Below are 17,576 nucleotides of genomic sequence, written 5' to 3'. Positions count from 1 at the left end.
GTGCCTACATGCATACCTGCATGTCAAAAGAGGGCATCAGATCACATTATAAATGTTTTGTGAGCCACCATGTGGCTGCTGGGAATTGAACTCAGGACCTCTGGAAGAGCAGTCAGTGCTCTTAACGTCTGAGCCATCTCTCCAACCCCCAGGTTTTGGGTTTTTGAGACAAGGTTTCTCTGTAACAACCCTGGCTGTCCTGGACTGGCTTTGTAGACCAGGCTGGCCTCGAACTCACCACGATCCGCCTGCTGAGACTACAGATGAATGAGTAAAATAAATTACTACTAGCTCACACTAATGCCCACAATACACACTTAGGGAAGTAAGTCCAGGCTCATGAGAACAGAGTTAGAATCAATCTTGTGACCTCAGTTCTTTTCGTTTGTTTGTTTTGGGTTGTTGTTGTTGGTTTTTGGTTTTGGTTCTTCATGACAGTGTAAGCCATGGCTGTTCTGGAACTCACTCTGTGAGGCCAGGAATTTATGGAGACCACATCTCAAACAAACAAAATAATTTTTTTTCTTTTTCTTTTCTTTTTGGTTTTTCGAGACAGGGTCTCTCTGTGTAGCCCTGGCTGTCCTGGACTCACTCTGTAGACCAGGCTGGCCTCGAACTCACAGAGACCCGCCTGCCTCTGCCTCCCGAGTGCTGGGATTAAAGGCGTGCGCCACCACCATACCCAGATCCTTTCTATTGAACTCCTTCCACCGGTCACACTAACTGGAACAATTTGCCTTCTGTTCCAAACTGTACTTTCCTGTGCCTTTCCTCACTCCAAAACTGCCGCAGCCACCATTGCTTGGGGGTTTGGAGGCACACATGTGAAAGTCAAGGAACAATCTACAGGAGCGCGTTCTCTTCTTCCAACACATATTCCAAAAATTGAACTCTAATTAGTCAGGCTTAGTGCCTGGTGCCTCCACACAGCGAACCATCTCACTAGCCCAGCATGCCTTTTGTTTTGGGTTTTTTGTTTGTTTGTTTTCAACAGGATTTCTCTGTGTTAGCCTTGGCTGTCCCGGACTCACTTTGTAGACTAGGCTGGCCTTGAACTCATAGAGATCCTCTTGTCTCCACCTCCCGAGTGCTGGGATTACGGACATGTGCCACTGGTTTTTTCTTTGTTTTTTGTTGTTGTGTTTGTTTTTATACAGCGTTCTGCCTGCTTGTATGCCTGCCTGACAGAAGAGGGCACCAGATCACATTATAGATGGTTATGAGCCACCATGTGGCTGCTGGGAATTAAATCCAGGACCTCTGGAAGAGCAGACAGTGCCTGAACCTTTGAGCCATCTCTCCAGCCCCTAACATGGTTTTTCCCCCCCCCTTTGAGACAGGGTCTCTCTGTGTAGCCTTGGCTGTCCTGGATTCACTTTGTAGACCAAGCTGTCCTGGAACTCAAATCGATCTGCCTGCCTCTGCCTCCTGAGTGCCGGGAGTAGAGGTGTGTGCCACCACGCCCAGCTTCCAACATGGTTTTAAAACAACCTCTATATCTGGTTCTGTTTTCACGGTATTCCATTGATTATTTATTTCCACAATCAAATCCCAATTAGCTCATGTTAAGCGAAGGGTTCCATTAAAGAGGGACAAAAACAAAGGCCCGAGGCAGCCAGGGCTTGCCTGTACCCTCAGACCAGTTTAGTAAAAGCCCACACCTTACAAAAAATAGCTTGCCAGTCTGCTGCAGTAAAGGGTAACTAGTTCTTCTGTGTGCTGTTGAGGTTTTCCTTTTGCTTTTATTTTAGATTATTACTCTAGCATGTGGATGCTGTGGAGACCAGAAGAGTGTGTTGGGGCCTGGGCGGTGGTGGTGCACGCCTTTAAGCCCAGCACTTGGGAGGCAGAGGCAGGCGGATCGGTGTGAGTTCGAGGCCAGCCTGATCTACAAAGTGAGTCCAGGACAGCCAAGGCTACACAGAGAAACCCAGTCTCAACAAAACAAAACAGGAGAGTGTGTTGGCTCTCTAGGAGCTGGCTTTTCAGGCTGTTGTGTACTGAGCAACCTCTCCAGCTCCTCTGCATATTTATGCCAGGAGATCTGCACCCGAACTTGACCAAATGTGCCTGAGTAAGGAAGCAAAGCCCTCAGTCATCTCTCCTGTGATGGTCTTCTTCTTCTTCTTCTTCTTCTTCTTCTTCTTCTTCTTCTTCTTCTTCTTCTTCTTCTTCTTCTTCTTCTTTTTTCAAGACACAGTCTCTCTGTGTTAGCCTTGGCTGTCCTGGACTCGCTTTGTAGACCAGGCTGGCCTCAAACCTACAGCCATCCGCCTGCCTCTGCCTCCCGAGTGCTGGGACTAAAGGCGGGCGCCACCACCGCCCGGCCTGTGACAGTCTTCTTAGGAGCTGCTTTCAGACCTAAGCTCTTGGCTTCATCGGCATTAATACCACTTTCTGATAAGCAGTACCCTGAGAGCAGTGCAGCCTTCAGAGTCTGTGATGAAATCTGGCACCGCCCAGGGTCACCCTGACAGTCTTGTGAATATATGTAGCTTTGCATATCTCATTCAGAGAGAATCAACAGAAATTCAAGCTGCTAGCTGAGCATGGAGGCGCATGCCTTAAATCCTAGCACTCAGGAGGTAGAGGCAGGCGGATCTCTGTGAGTTCAAGGCCAGATTGGTCTACAAAGTGAGTTCAGGACTCTCAGGGCTGAACTGTTACATGGAGAAACCCTGTCTCAGGAAATAAAAAATAAAAAAGAAAGAAAGAAAATTAATTCAAGCTGTTGTAAATTAGGCCCAAAGCTTTTTTTTTTTTTTTTTTTTTGAGACAGGGTCTCTCTATAGCACCGACTGTTCTAGAACTCACCATGTAGAGCAGGCTGTCCTTGAATTCCCAGATATCCATTTGCCTCTGCTGGGATTAAAGGCATGTGCTATAATAGAATACCTGGGCCATTAAAAAACGTTTTCATCGCCGGGCAGTAGTGGCGCACGCCTTTAATCCCAGCACTCGGGAAGCAGAGGCAGGTGGATCTCTGTGAGTTCGAGGCCAGCCTGGTCTACAATTCGAGTCCAGGACAGCCAAGGGTACACAGAGAGACCCTGTCTCGACCCTCCCCCCCAAAACAAAACCCCATCTACTTTGAATATCCAGTATTTTTTTCTATTTTTGGTTGTTTGTTTAAGATTTATTATTATGTATGCAGCGCTCTCCCTGCATGTACACCTTCATGCCAGAGGAGGGCATCAGATCACATTCTAGGTGGTTCTGAGCCACCATGTGGTTGCTGAGAATTGAACTCAGGACCTCTGTTTTTTGTTTTGTTTTGTTTTGTTTTTGTTTTTCGAGACAGGGTTTCTCTGTGTAGCCTTGGCTGTCCTGGACTCACTTTGTAGACCAGGCTGGCCTTGAACTCACAGAGATTCACCTGCCTCTGCCTCCCGAGTGCTGGGACTAAAGGCGAGCGCCACCACGCCCGGCTGAACTCAGGACCTCTGGAAGAGGAGTCAGTGCTCTTAACCTCTGAGCCATCTCGCTCCAGCCCATTCGTTTGTTTTGCTTGGTTTTAGAACCAAGGTTTCTCCTTGTAGCCCTGGCTGACCAGTAACTCACTTTGTAGACCAGGGTGGCCTCGAACTCAAGAGCTATGCCTACCTCTGCCTCCCAGCGCTTGTTCAAGGCATGCACCACCACGACCAGCCATGTGAAGTATTTCACAGGAGAAAAAGTCATCTACTTCATATACTCAGGTGAGATGGTGATGCAGGGCCTGAAATCCCAACCACGGAGGAAACTGAGGCAGGAGGATCCAAAGTTCAAGGCCCGCCTAGGCAACTTAGGAAGAACCTGTCTCAAAATAAAAGTAAAAAATGGGCTGGGATACAACTCAGTGATAGTGTTTGCCTAGCGCACATGAGACCCAGCAAATCTCCAGTAGTGTAGCGGGAACAACAGTTCAGATCATTTCTAAGTTGTTTTTCTGCTCCAGTTTTCTTACAGACAATTTAACTTAAATAGTTTAAAAGACATATTTGTTTACTTATTCATTTAAAGTTGGTGAGTGAATTCACACATGGGTGCTGTTCAGACGTGGAAGCCAGAAGGTGGTGTCAAGCGCCCTGGATCACTCTCCACCTTGAGGCGGGGTCTCTCCCTGACCCTCAAGTAAGCTAGAGATCAGGTCGCCCCAGGATCCTTCCGTCTCCACATGTCTCAGAGCTGGAGTTACCTGTGCGCAGGACATTCTTTTTCTTCTTTGTTTTTTGAGACAGGCCTGTGTAGCCCTGACTGTCCTGGAACTCACAGCGATCCACCTGCCTCTGCCTCCCCAAGTGCTGGGATTAAAGGAGTGCACCACTTTATTAGGCTTGCTTTTTCTTTTTCTTTTTGAAATTCATCCATGTATATACTGTATTTTGAACATGTATATCCCAATACCCTCCTTTTTTTTTTAATTTTTAAAAACATAGTATTGGTTGTGAATTTCACATCATGCACCCCATCCCACTTGTCTCCCACTCCCCTCGGACCTCACCCTCTAGCAGATGGGGAAAAAAAATCTCATTGTGGGAACTGTAGTGTCAGTGTGCCCCACATTATACCCTTTTGTCTACATTTCTTTGCTTGCAAATGTTCATTGCAATGACTTGTTGGTCTGGTAATAGGCCCCTAACCTCTGTCAATACTGGATGCTCACTGGAAATCCTGTTGATGCCCTGCATCATGGAGCTCCTGTAATTTGGACCGGTACCTTCGCACACTCCAGCAGTTCATCGATGGGGTGGATGTTGAGGTGGGCCAACTCAGAGCCCTGGATCTGGGCCTGAGAGGTGTCTGAGCTGGTCAGCCTGTCCGCTCTCCTCTCACACCCTCAGGCTGGCTCACCAGCAACATCCCCACCACCCAAACCTGAGCCAGCTCTACCCTGCTGCCCAGGGGAGATGCAGCATCAAGGCCGGCTCTCCCATTCTCAGGACCCTAGGGCCAGCCCTCCCACCTGTCAGAGATGACAAGAGATGAGGAGTGCATCTCTCCCGTGCCCACAAGGCCACAGGGCAGGCAAGTTGCAGGTCCAGCAGCTCCTGCGGGGTCAGCTCTGCTGTCCTGCTGATCTGAGCAGCAGAGCCTGCTCTCCCTCAGCAAGAGCTAGTAATCACTAAGCCATCTCTTTAACCACTAAGTAAGTTAAATTTCTTTTTCTTTCTTCTCTAACAGGATGTATAGACTAGCTTTAATAAAATTTCAGTGCTGGGGTACACCTTTAATCCCAGTACTCAGAAGGCAGAGGCAAGCACTATGAGTTCAAAGCCAACCTGGTCAGACAAGGGAGACCTTGTCTCAAAAAAAATAAAATTTCAGGCCGGGTGTGGTGATGCACGCCTTTAATTGCAGCACACAGGAAGAAGAGGCAGGTGGATCTCTCTGAGTTTGAGGCTAACCTGGTCTATAGAGTGAGTCCAGGCTAGCCAAGGCTACACAGAGAGACCCTGTTGTGATGGTTATTTTTGGTTGTCGATTTGACTAGATCTGGAATGAACCACAATCCAGAAATGGAGGGCACACCTGGGACCTGGATCTTTTTTTGGGGGGGGGGGTTGGAGAAAGGGTTTCTCTGTGTAACCTTGACTGTTTTGGACTCACTTTGTAGACCAGGCTGGCCTCGAACTCACAGCAATCCACCAGCCTCTGCCTCCTGAGTGCTGGGATTAAAGGTGTGCGCCACCACCGCCTGCCTTGGAACCTGGATCTTGAGGCAGGAAGACAAGCCTTTGGCCGGGATCTTGATATGGGATGGCACATGCTTCACCCCTCCCCCCCCAACCTCGGAGACAGACAGGGTTTCTCTGTGTATCCTTGGCTGTCCTGGACTCACTTTGTAGACCAGGCTGGCCTTGAACTCCACATGTTTTTGTTTGTTTGTTTGTTTAAGATTTATTTATTATTATGTATACAGTCTTCTGCTTGCATGTACACCTGCAGGCCAGAAGAGGGCACCAGATCTCATTATAGATGGTTGTGAGCCACCATGTTAGGAATGGAATTATGGAAGACTAGGCTGAACTCTTAACCTCTGAGCCATCTCTCCAACCCCGACACGCGCCTTTAATCCAGATCTTGAGGCACATCTTTAATCTGGGCCACACCTACTTCTTTGGGATTCCAACTTATACAGAAGACCAACTGAAACACCCAGCCTCATGGCACTGAGCAAATTCTAGACTCTTGGATTTTCCATTCACTGCTCGCCATTGTTGAGTTGTCTGTCTCTGTCTCAATATATATATATTATATACCCTTGTATATATATTATATACCTTTGTATATTATATACACTTGTCTTGAAAAAACTCAAGGCACCCCCCTTAAAAGACCTAAAAAAGAAATAAAATATCACTCTACAGGATAGGACTATAATCTCAGTGGTACTTGGCTACCATGATGGGGCTTAATCCCCAACGCTGTGAAAATAATAAATAAAATTATATTATGGAAGGGTCTATATGTAAGGCACAGTGTCAGATATTTCTTCTAAGAAAATACGAAGTATCATTGCTGCTTTAGAAGAGAGACGGGGCCATGGTCAGTTGTCCAGGCCAGCTTTGAACTCATTCTACATCCAAAGCTGGCGTCAGACTCAGGCTCCTGAGTGCTGGGGTCACTGACATATACTGTCGTATCACAACCTGCTCAAATGGTTTAGTTTTCAGTTGGATTCCGTCCCAGCGGCTGCTTACAGCAGTGGGTATTCCCTTCTGAGACCACACGGAGCACCTGCATCCCACGGGAAGGTGCGAGGCACCTGCTGCTGCTGCCGCAAATGACCAAGACTGTTCCTCAGAAATCGAAGAACTCATTATCACAAACCAAGGCCACACACTGGTTTTCAACTTCTGAAAGTCACACTTTAAATTCTCAGTTCTGTGTTTCCATTTAGCAAAGACACCATAGAAAATTAATCATTGCGTCTTCTCAGAAGGAAGAAAACAAATCAGCTCTTCGTAAGAGTTTTTCTTTTTCTGGTGCCTTAAATGTCGATGATCACAAAAACCTCTGGCTTCTCTTCGTTATAGACTTGCATTGCTGAGTATGTGATTGCTTTCACCTCTGTTCCCTAAAATTGGAGTTAAAAGAAAGAAAGAAAGAAACTGCAATTACAATCTCTAACTCTAGCGGGAACTGGCAGAAAGTCAAACAATTACAGAACAAGAAACTGGTGGTTATCAAGTCAGTCAGTAGCATGTGCTGGTGAGAGCGCAGCACACGGAGCACAGGCCGTGGAGGAGCCGGCGCTAAGGCAGGCGCGGGGCCCAGCTGCTGGGGAAGCCACCTGACCTGGCTGGCATGGGGTTGTTTCTTAATTATAAAGTGAGTCAGATCAAACAACACAAGTTTTCTAGGCTGGCCCAGGCCCCTCTTGTCCCTGCCTACTCCTTTATCACGTGACCTTGGCCCTGGCCCTCAGCCTTTTCTCTTTGGGGTTGTCTTTGCAGGTCTGGCTGGAGAGCGGCACACGGTTTCCCAGGTCCGTGCTCTCCCAGGATTCTGACACCTGATATCCCCACACCCTGTCCCAGTTTAGAACAAAAGGATTACATGTCCTCTCAAGTTCTTTCCAACTCTAACATGAATCTATAATAATTCTGAGTGCCAAGGAATAGGAGACCGGCACCTGCTAGCTCTACTGTATGCAGACCAGATGCTGCAGATGAGTGATGGCCCTCTCTGCTGTCACCACCTAAGTCAAAACAAAACAAAACAACCCCCCTCCACAGCCCAAACAACCAAAAACCTAAAGCTTATTTTGACACACAGACATATGACGTAAGAAGGGACAAAACGCTTTCAACGGCTAGACCTTTGAACATACCTGAGGGTGCTTGGACAATGAAAATTCTTCTCCCCACCTTGAGAAGGAAAGTAAAAGCATAGTTATTATTTCTATAATTTTCTACTTTTATTTTTATTCTCTACATGTTAAATGCCATCTCCAAGTAGAGGATGAGAGAGAGAGATGGCAGGAGCCGGAATAAACGGCACAGGCTCCAGGTTATTGTTGCTAGGGAGACCGGCGTGAAGCTGAGCTCAGCTGTGCATTTAGTCCCAGCACTGGGAGGCAGAGGCAGGTGGATCCCTGACTTCGAGGCCAGCCTGGTCTACAGAGCAAGGTGCATGAGAACCAGTGCTACACAGAGAAACCCAATCTTGAAAAACCCGAACCCACAACTGGAATCATCTAAACTGAGCCCAGATACTAATTGTAAGTATAATTTTCTTTTTCAAGACAGGGTCTCTCTGTGTAGCCTTGGCTGTCCTGGACTCGCACTGTAGACCAGGCTGGCCTTGAACCCATAGCAATCCACCTGCCTCTGCCTCCCGAATGCTGGGGTAAATATAAATTTCTTTCATCATAAAAATAATTGAGGGCTGGAGAGATGGTTCAGGGTTGAGAGCACTGGCTGCTCGGCCTGCGAAGCCTAGCCACGCACAACGCTCACTGAGTTCAGTGAGGAACACGTTCTATCATCTTTCATGACTGGCTACTTAACTAGTTTCAAAACTTACCCAATTGATCGTAGCTTGAAATGTTTTTGATCAATATTAAGGACTTTCACTTCCTAAAGAGGAAAAAGATGTTATTTAAACATTTTTTGAGACAATGTCTTACATAACTCATGTTAGCCTTAACCTTGCCTGACCTAAAACTGGCCTAGCTCACAGAGTCCCTCATGGCTCCGCCTCCTCAGTGCTGGGATGGACAGGGTAAGTGCAGACGAATGGCACGTTCCATTGTGTTGGCTTAGGGAGGTTCTCTTCAGCCCTATACAATATACAATTCTGACACCAAATACTAGTCGGAGATCTAAGTTTATAAAAAAAAACAACAACATACACCTAAGAAAATAGGTTAATCAATAAGCACTTCCATGGAGCTGGAGAAATCGCTCAGCAGTTAAGAGCACTGGCTGCTCTTGCCAAGGACCCAGGTTTGATTCCAAGCACCAGTGATAGCTCACAATTGTTTGTGACTACAGTACCAGGGGCTATGGTGCCCCCTTCTGGCCTCCATTGGCACTGCATGCACATAGTACACAGCTAAGCATGCAGGCGACATAAATATACATACATACATACATACATACATACATACATACGTTAAAAATAAAACATTTTATTTAAAAACCCTGTCATTTATACAAATCAATATCACCTCATAGCTATGTGGACTGCTTTTTGGATCATGTACCTTATCTTCAATTTTTTGTTCAATTTCAAAGTAAGAACCAAGAGCCTACTTCTTAGAAAAAAGAAAAAAGAAAGCCCTGTGCTTACCCGCGGTATGAAGTACTCGTCGGCACTGAACTTGTAAAGCCACTCATCCAAAAAGTGAAACAGCAGAGACTGCAAGTCGTCTCCTGCACAGGGTCAGAGGGCACGGCGGGTGGTTAGTGGCTGGCTCTAAAGGCTGCAGTACAGTCAAGTTGTTCGACTCACTGTGGCTACAGGTACCCAGGGCATGCAGAACAATGTCTCCCCATACAGCCATTTCTCTGTGCCAATAAATCAGTTACCTTGGGTTTCTACTTCCACCGTTTGGAGGGGTTCCACAGTGCCGGTGTCTGTCATGTAACCAAACATAGCCATGGCACACTGCTCAAAGGCTTCCTCCAGCGTATCCCCCCATGCGTGTAACCTAAATGTTAAAGTTGAAGCAAATAAAAGTACAAGGGAAAATAGTGTGCACACAATATAAGCCACTACGAGAAATTCCACAGCAAAGTCAAAAGAAAACCATTTGATAAATATAAAACTAAATGTCTAACTTAAAGGCACCCAAATTGGATGCATTTACACCATCATTTTGCATTTAAAACATAACTAAATAAGAGGAGAAACCCAGAAATACACTTGAGCCAGCAATTGGGTCAGTGGGTAAAGATTCTCGCCACCGAGCTTGACACTGGTCGCATGAAAGAGGTGACTCCCCAATTTGTCTTCTGACCTCCACACATGCATTGTGGCACAAAGGTCTTACACACACACACACACACACACACACACACACACACACACACACAAAATAAAATGTAATTATATAATAGGGCCATCCCAACACTGAGGAGGCAGAGCAAGGTGGATCTGTATGAGTTTGAGGCCAGCCTGGTCTATATAATAAATTGCAGGCCAGCAAGGGTTACACAGTGAGACCCTATCTCAAAAAAGAAAAGATAAAGGCTGGAGAGATGGCTCAGGGGTTAAGTGCACTTGTCGTTCTTGCAGAGGACCCAGGTTCTAGTCCCAGCACCCACACGGTGTCTCACATCTATGTGTAACTCCAGTCCCATATGACAACCTCTTCTGACCTCAGGCTCCGGCACGCACATGGTGCACCCACATACATGCAGGCAAAGTATCCATACACGTAAGATAATATGAACAATCTTAAAAACACAATGTAGCTAAATTTATTAAAAAATTAAAACATTCCTCCTATTTAAAGACATAGTTTCAAGGAATAGCGCTCTTTGTACTCACTGGACGTCAGCCGTATGATCCAAATCTGAGGGAGAAAGGGGAAAATTATGCGTAAGTCAGTGGACTTGATTCTCAAATCACAGCCAGGCAGTAGGCAGAAACAGCATCATCCTCACTGGACATGAGGCTCACACCTCTAACTTAGTGCCTAAGAGGCTAAGGCCGGTGGCTGCCAGCTCCCAGCCCCGGTCACCAGACACATAGCAGCACCCCATACCCATCCATCCACCCATTCATTTTTGAGACAGGGTTTCTCTGTGTAGCCTTGGCTGTCCTGGAACTCACTCTGTAGCCCAGGCTGGCCTCGAACTCACAGAGATCCACCTGCCTCTGCCTCCTGAGTGCTGGGATTAAAGGAGTGTGCCACCGCTGCCTGGCAATAACACTCCATCTTTAAGTAAGAAAGAAAAAAGAACGGCAAGGGGATGACTCAGGGGCTAAAAGCACTTGTTGTCCTGGACCACATAGCGGAAGGAGAAAACTGACTCCTGAAAACTGTCCTTTGGCGTCCATCCTTACACTGCGGCCGCATACACATGCGTCCTCCTCCCGCTTCTTTGTATGTGTGTGCGTGTGTGTGCACGCGCTTGTGTGTGCATGTGTGTGTGTGTTCTCATGTAGTTCTCCTTATAAGGATCAAAGTAAATGATCTGGTAAAGTTGCTGTGAGTTTTTCCCCCCAAGAAGCTCATTCATTATGGTCACATATAAAATTCAGCGAGTACTAATTTCCATATGAGGCTGGGGTATAAAAATCAAGATCTTTCCCAGTCCTTTCTGGGAAGGTGTTGCTGTACACAGACCGCATGCTTTCCTAGGCCTCTAGGCTAAGAGTTGTACCAAACGATAAGACTTCTGATTCAGCCATCGGAAAGTAACTCCCGCAAAGGAGGAGTGCGACTGTACAAGGACAGAGGAAGGGAGTGCTCACCATGCACAGCCTCTAACTGTAACTCTGCAGTGCACATGATACGAAAACTACTAAGGGAAATGCTAGGATTCAAGGCCGGGGCTGGGTCCTGAACTGAGCATGCGCAGAGGAACAGCTTCTGCAGCAAGTGCTCCACTTCTTATACACACATACACACACACACTCACACACACACACACACACACACTCAGTATATTAAAAATGCGTGCTGTGTAAGGCAATATGACAAGAGTTCTGATCTGCAGAAACCATGTCAAGGTCGGACACAGCGGCACAAGCATCTATTATCCTGGCATGCTTACAGGAAATAGGAGAAAACAAGAATTTCTAGAGGTTCTCAGCCTGTGAGTCGCCTACAACCATAGGAAACCACAGATATTTACGTTATGACTCATAACAGTGGCAAAGTTACAGTTATGAAATAACTTTATGGTTGGGGGTCACCACAACATGAGGAACCGTATTAAAGTGTTACAGCATTAGGAAGTTTGAGACCCTGCTCTCGCTATTCCTGGGCCAGCTAGCCTGGCTTACCAGCGGCCAAAAACCCTTGTCTCAAAGAAGGCAGAGAAGGGCTAGAGAGATGGCTCAAGAGGTTAAGAGCACCATCTGCTCTTCCAAAGGTCCTGAGTTCAATTCCCAGCAACCACGTGGTGGCTCATAACCATCTATAATGAGATCTGGTTCCCTCTTCTGGTGTGCAGGTGTACATGCAGGGAGAACATTGTATAAATAATAAATATCTTTAAAAAAGAAGAAGAAGAAGAAAGAAGAAGAAGAAGAAGAAGAAGAAGAAGAAGAAGAAGAAGAAGAAGAAGAAGAAGAAGAAGAAGAAGAAGGCAGAGAAGTAAGGACTGACGTCCAAGGCTCTCCTGACTTGTATGCACATGTGCCCTCACACTCATGAACACGCACATACACACTGACACATCACACATATGAAATAAAGTTAAAACAAAGAAAGAAAGATGGTGCTGGAGAGCTGGTTCTCTGTTTAGGGACACTTGCTGCTCTTGCAGAGGATAACGACTTGGTTTCCAGCACCAAACACTTGAAACTGCAGTTCTAGGGGAGCTGACGGGCACTAGGCATGCTCACGGTGCACATGTATACATCCCTCAAAACACCAAAACACACAAAAAATAAACAGATCTTTAGAATCAGAAAAAATCCTTTAAAAATAAGAAAACCTGAGTCAGAGTTTTGCTATGTTGTTACTCCATAAAGTTAACTCTTTCCTAGTATTAGTTTAAAAACAAAACAACCTACTCTCTAGACTCTTATTTAAATGAACAATAACTTATGTCACTTTGCTTTGGTTTTAGAGACAGGGTCTCCCTGTGCACTTTAGGCTGGTCTAATCCTTCTGCCTCAACCTCTATCTGGAGTGCTGGGATTACTAGCACACAGCACCAGGACAAGCTTCTTCTAGGCGCCCTAAAAACATCTAAGTGGTGTGCAGCAATGGGTTCCTGCAGTCCTAGCTACTCTGAATTTGAATCTTGAGGATCACCTGAGCCCAGTTCAAGGCTACACTGTGTGACACAGCAAACCTCAAGTGCGTAAGATGACTTCTGATATATTAGTCTCTCAGCAAATATTTCCTGGCATCAATTACTTTGCCTGACTAGCTAGTCCAATTCTGAATACAAAATAAACTATTTTGGAAGGCCAATTCCAAGATGTACAATGAGTGTTCCCTGCTGTTCCCACAGGAAGGACCAGACGCCAGCAGCTCTCCCGCATGCCGCACCACGACTGTCATCTCCTCCTTTCCAGTCTGTCCTTTGCAATTCACTATGTAGACCAGGTGACAGATCCTCTGGCCTCTGTCTCCTGAGTGTGAGGGTAAGGATGGGTTGCCACAGCAACCAGCAGCTCTTCCCACTAGCAGGGATCCTCAGAGGCCACTTAACGTGAAATCCCTTGACTTCCAAGAAAAAACCGGAGGGCTGGCGGCGTGGCCCAGGCAGGGTACTTGTCTGATATGTGTAATATTCTAGGTGTTATACTGACCAGGAAACAGAAAGTAAAGCAACGAGAAGGAAAGGATGAAGAAGTGGAGAGAAACCTGAAGCGCATAAAGAACGTGTGGCTATTTTTAGACTACAGCATTGTTTAGAAGTAGAGGGGTACGGCCGGGCGGTGGTGGCGCACGCCTTTAATCCCAGCACTTGGGAGGCAGAGGCAGGCGGATCGCTGTGAGTTCGAGGCCAGCCTGGTCTACAAAGAGAGTCCAGGACAGCCAGGGTTACACTGCAGAACTCTTAGAATTTAGCAGCTTTCTCAGAGCACCTGCATTTGGCCAAGCTCTAGCACAGGTTCCAATAGCATTAAGGCCACATCCCTAGGATAGAGCAGAAGTCTTAGTTAAAATGCTGGCCGGGAAAAGCCTGGTAACGGTGTAGAAGTCCCTCTTTGTTCTAGCCAATACTTACAGGAGGCCCTTTTTTTTTTTTTTTAAGATTTTGCTTTTTATTTATTTATTTATTTATTTTTAAATTTATGTGTGTTGGTGTGAGGGTATCAGATCTTGGAGTTACAGACAGTTGTGAGCTGCCATGTAGGTGCTGGGAGTTGAACCCAGGCCCTTTGGAAGAACAGGCAGTGCTCTTAACCACTGAGCCATCTCTCCAGCCCCAGGAGGCTCTTAATCTCCCTATTTATAGCAAGTACCAAAAAGTTTTAAAATTGTGAATATGTATCCTGTCCAATCTTCAAGGTCCTAGTTCTTTGAACTGTTATCATGAAACAGCCCAGGGCCTCTTGTCTCCGGTCTGTGGGAGGCTAGGACCGGGCTTCCAAAACTAGTGGGGGCCCTTGGCCTTGCTGCAGCTACAGCAATCACAGTGACTAATCCTTTGTACTTTGTCACTTCTCTGACTTCAGGAGGCGGAGCTTTGTCCTCCCTTGTTCTCCTTGTTAAAAAAAAAAACAAAAAACAAAACTCCTCAATCTCTGTGTGAACTGGATGGATCTCAGCACCCCCCCCCCCCCCACACACACAGAGTTTCTCTGTTTTAGCCCTGGCTGTCCTGGAACTCTCTTTGTAGCCCTGGCTGGCCTCAGACTCACAGAGATCCACCTGTGGGTCTGATCCTCCTGCCTCGATGATCTCCGTCTGAGTGCTGGGATCGAAGGCGAGCGCCACCGCTGCCTGGCCTGACTCTCAGCCCTTTCAGCATCAGTAGTTCTGTGCTCGCTCAGCTGAGTCCGCCTGCGTTATCTTTGATGGGGTTGCAGAAGTGAAGGACCAAGAGCACCAGGCCAGTCACATGAACCTCTACCCAAAAACCACACTCCAGATATACAGAAGAGAGCACCTCTGGCTTCCGGGGTGACAGGCTGGAAAGGAGCTGAGGGAGCTTCCTACACGACAGGAACTAGGGCTATTTTCACAGCACATCTGGCTAGTGGGCATAATAACCCGGCAGCTGTGGTGACTCAAGTCCGTGATTGCAGCACCAGGGAGGCAGAGCTGGGGAGGATCGTCTAAGTTCGGGCCACCTGGTGAGTTGCAGGCCACTAGGGGTTAGAGAGGAACAAAAGAGGAAAAGTACTTAACTCCAGTGTATGTAAATTACACTCAATTCTTTTTTAAAAAATTTAAAGGCCGGGCATGGTGGCGCAGGCCTGTAATCCCAGCACTCGGGAGGCAGAGGCAGGTGGGGCATTGTGAGTTCGAGGCCAGCCTGGTCTACAAAGTTGAGTTCAGGACAGCCATGGCTACACAGAGAAACCCTGTCTTGGGGAATTTTTTTTTTTTTTTTTAAAGATGACATGCTTTTGGCCACAACAGCCATCTTGCAGTAACTCGCCAAAATGACAAACAAGAAGGGAAAGAGGGGCACTCGCTATGTGTTCTCCAGGCCTTTTAGGAAGCATGGAGCTGTTCCTTTGGCCACATCCATGGGAATCTACAAGAAGGGTGATACTGTAGACATCAAGGGAACGGGCACTGTTCAAAGAGGAATGCCCCAGAAGTGTTACCATGGCAAAACCGGAAGAGTCTACAACATCACGCAGCATTCTGTGGGCATCATTGTGAACAAGCAGGTTAAGGGCAAGATTCTAGCCAAGAGAATCAATGTGCACCTTGAGCACATCAAGCGCTCTGAGAGCAGTGACATCTTCCTGACGCGTGTGCAAGAGAATGGCCAGAAGAAGCAGGAAGCCAAAGAGAAGGGCACCTGGGTTCAGCTGATGCGCCAGCCTGCGCCACCCAGAGAGCAGCACACTTCGTGAGGACTGACGGGAAGGAGCCTGCGCTGCTGGAGCATGTTCCGTACGAATTCATGGCCCAATGTGCAAAAGAAATAAAGGACCTGGACTGTAAAAAGTAAAAATAAAAATAAAAGATAAGACATTGCTATACAGGGTGGTTCTCAAAGTATTTCACCTCAGGAACCCTCCACTGATCTAGCATGCTAAAGACACAGGAGTTTTCTATTTCTAAGACAGGATCTTACTCTGTAGCGCTGGCTGTGCCCTGGAACTCACTCTGTAGACCAGGCTGGCCTCAAACTCAGAGATCCTACTGCCTCTGCCACTTGGGTGATGGGATTAAAGATGTGGAGGCTGACGCAAGAGCTTAAAAAAAAAACCTCAAAACACTCATTTAAAAATAACAATAACTTGCCGGGTGGTGGTGGCACAGGGTTAGGGTTGGGGCGCATGCCTTTTAATCCCAGCACTTGGGAGGTAGATGCAGGTGGATCTCTGCGAGTTCAAGGCTAGCCTGGTCTACACAGCGAGTTCCAGGACAGCCAGAGCTGTTACACAGAGAAACACTGTCTCGAAAAACCAAAATAAATAAATACATACATACATAAAATAAATTTTAAAATAACAATAACTCAACAATTTTAAAAAAGAAAAAACAAACTCAACATAAAGTATAGTTCTATAAAAACTATAGTCAAAACCTTAGTTTTTTTATTTAAAAAAAGTTTTAGCGTGATGTAATATATTCATTACGTTTCAGTACATAATAAAATCCAACCTTGGGCTGTGGACACACACACCCACATATACACGCACGCACCCAAGATATTTCTCAATTTTTCAGTCCTCTGATGTGGTCATACTATTCCACTACTAGAAGAAACCGTGGTCGACAACACAGAAAACGCTTGCAAATACAACTAGCACGCAACTATAGCGTAAAAAGATAAATGTAGGCAAAGCGCTATACTACTGAATTATTAACCCAAAGAAAAGATAAACGTGATTCGGGCACACGTGGGCGTTTAGGAGAATGAGGGGTTGAGGGTGGGCGCCGAGCCTCAGGCTTCTTTATTCTCGAATAAGGTGATCGTTTTCTTCACTTTCCTCCTAAATGAGGTACAATACGGGGCACACTGAGATTATGCCAGGAGCACCTGTGCGGGGCACAGAAATGGGCGAGGCAGGAAGCTGCAGGTAAGCAGCCGAGGTTGCCGGTGTGCAAGAGACCTTGAGCCACCTACTCACATTCATACTTCCGATTGACTGGAGGATACTTGTCCTTGATCGCTTTCTGTTCCTCCGTCAAATTGTAATCTCTAACATCTTCCTCTTCTTGAGCCATGATCGCAGACTTGAGGACTCTACTTCCGCCCTTCATCAGCTAAACTTCGGCCCTGCGCCATAACTTCCGCCCTACACCCCACCCCCTTGACAGCCAGCCTAAAAGGACCAGGGCTCCATTTCTTGGAGCTCGCGGAAGGATATCATCGCCTCCGACTTCCAGCCTAGGTCCTGCCGCTTTCATAGCCATGTTTTTCTAGACCAAGTGCCCTGTTTTCTGCACTTATTACCACTGGATCTTTCTAAAAATTGAGGGAGAAAGTTAAAAGACACCTTGCATTAGGCACCTGTAAGTCTAAACGGTGATGCATTTTTTTTTTCCCTCCCTCGTCTGGTCCTCGGAGTTGCTAACTAGACCCGGAAACGCTTGAAATGCTGAGGGAGTCGTTATCATAACGGCACTCTTAAGAAAATGGCTGCACACGAGCGTGTCACGTGACCCGCAGGGAAACAGTCCCAGCAGGCGGGGCGCGCGCGCAATCCGTGGAATTGAGCTCCAGACGGGAGAGAGGGGGGCGGGGAGGGAGACCGGGGGGGGGGGGGAGGGAGGGGCGGGGCGCGCGCCTCGGCCCCGCGAAAAGCGACTGTGTGCGACT

The 17,576-nt window shown here is 46.9% G+C and overlaps 2 protein-coding genes across 3 annotated transcripts; one reads left to right on the top strand and one right to left on the bottom strand.

Annotated features, from left to right (window-relative positions):
- Positions 1 to 6,785: 6,785 nt before the first annotated feature.
- On the bottom strand, positions 6,786 to 17,392 carry ZBTB8OS (zinc finger and BTB domain containing 8 opposite strand). 2 transcript variants are annotated; one of them, XM_084787889.1, is made up of 7 exons: positions 16,885 to 17,392; positions 10,483 to 10,507; positions 9,519 to 9,640; positions 9,280 to 9,362; positions 8,512 to 8,564; positions 7,817 to 7,853; positions 6,786 to 7,060 (listed from the first exon to the last, which is right to left on the bottom strand). In XM_084787889.1, exons 1-7 carry the CDS (start codon positions 17,015 to 17,017, stop codon positions 6,974 to 6,976), a joined length of 540 nt encoding a protein of 179 aa, XP_084644015.1. In that variant the 5' UTR covers positions 17,018 to 17,392; the 3' UTR covers positions 6,786 to 6,973. The 2 variants fall into 2 exon arrangements, with proteins under 2 accessions (XP_084644015.1, XP_084644016.1); XM_084787890.1 differs by lacking the exon at positions 16,885 to 17,392 and adding an exon at positions 15,603 to 15,715.
- On the top strand, positions 12,208 to 15,657 carry LOC311600823 (large ribosomal subunit protein eL21-like; the record flags this gene model as incomplete). The annotated part of the gene is made up of 1 exon (XM_084787891.1): positions 12,208 to 15,657. The coding sequence occupies exon 1, from the start codon at positions 15,235 to 15,237 to the stop codon at positions 15,655 to 15,657; it is 423 nt and encodes a 140-aa protein (XP_084644017.1). The 5' UTR covers positions 12,208 to 15,234.
- Positions 17,393 to 17,576: the final 184 nt, after the last annotated feature.

Source organism: Acomys minous, assembly GCF_964271855.1.
Source record: "Acomys minous genome assembly, chromosome: 6".
Lineage (NCBI taxonomy): Eukaryota > Metazoa > Chordata > Mammalia > Rodentia > Muridae > Acomys > Acomys minous.
Note: the sequence above shows the minus strand (reverse complement) of the source record. Positions and strands in the feature narration are given on the sequence as shown.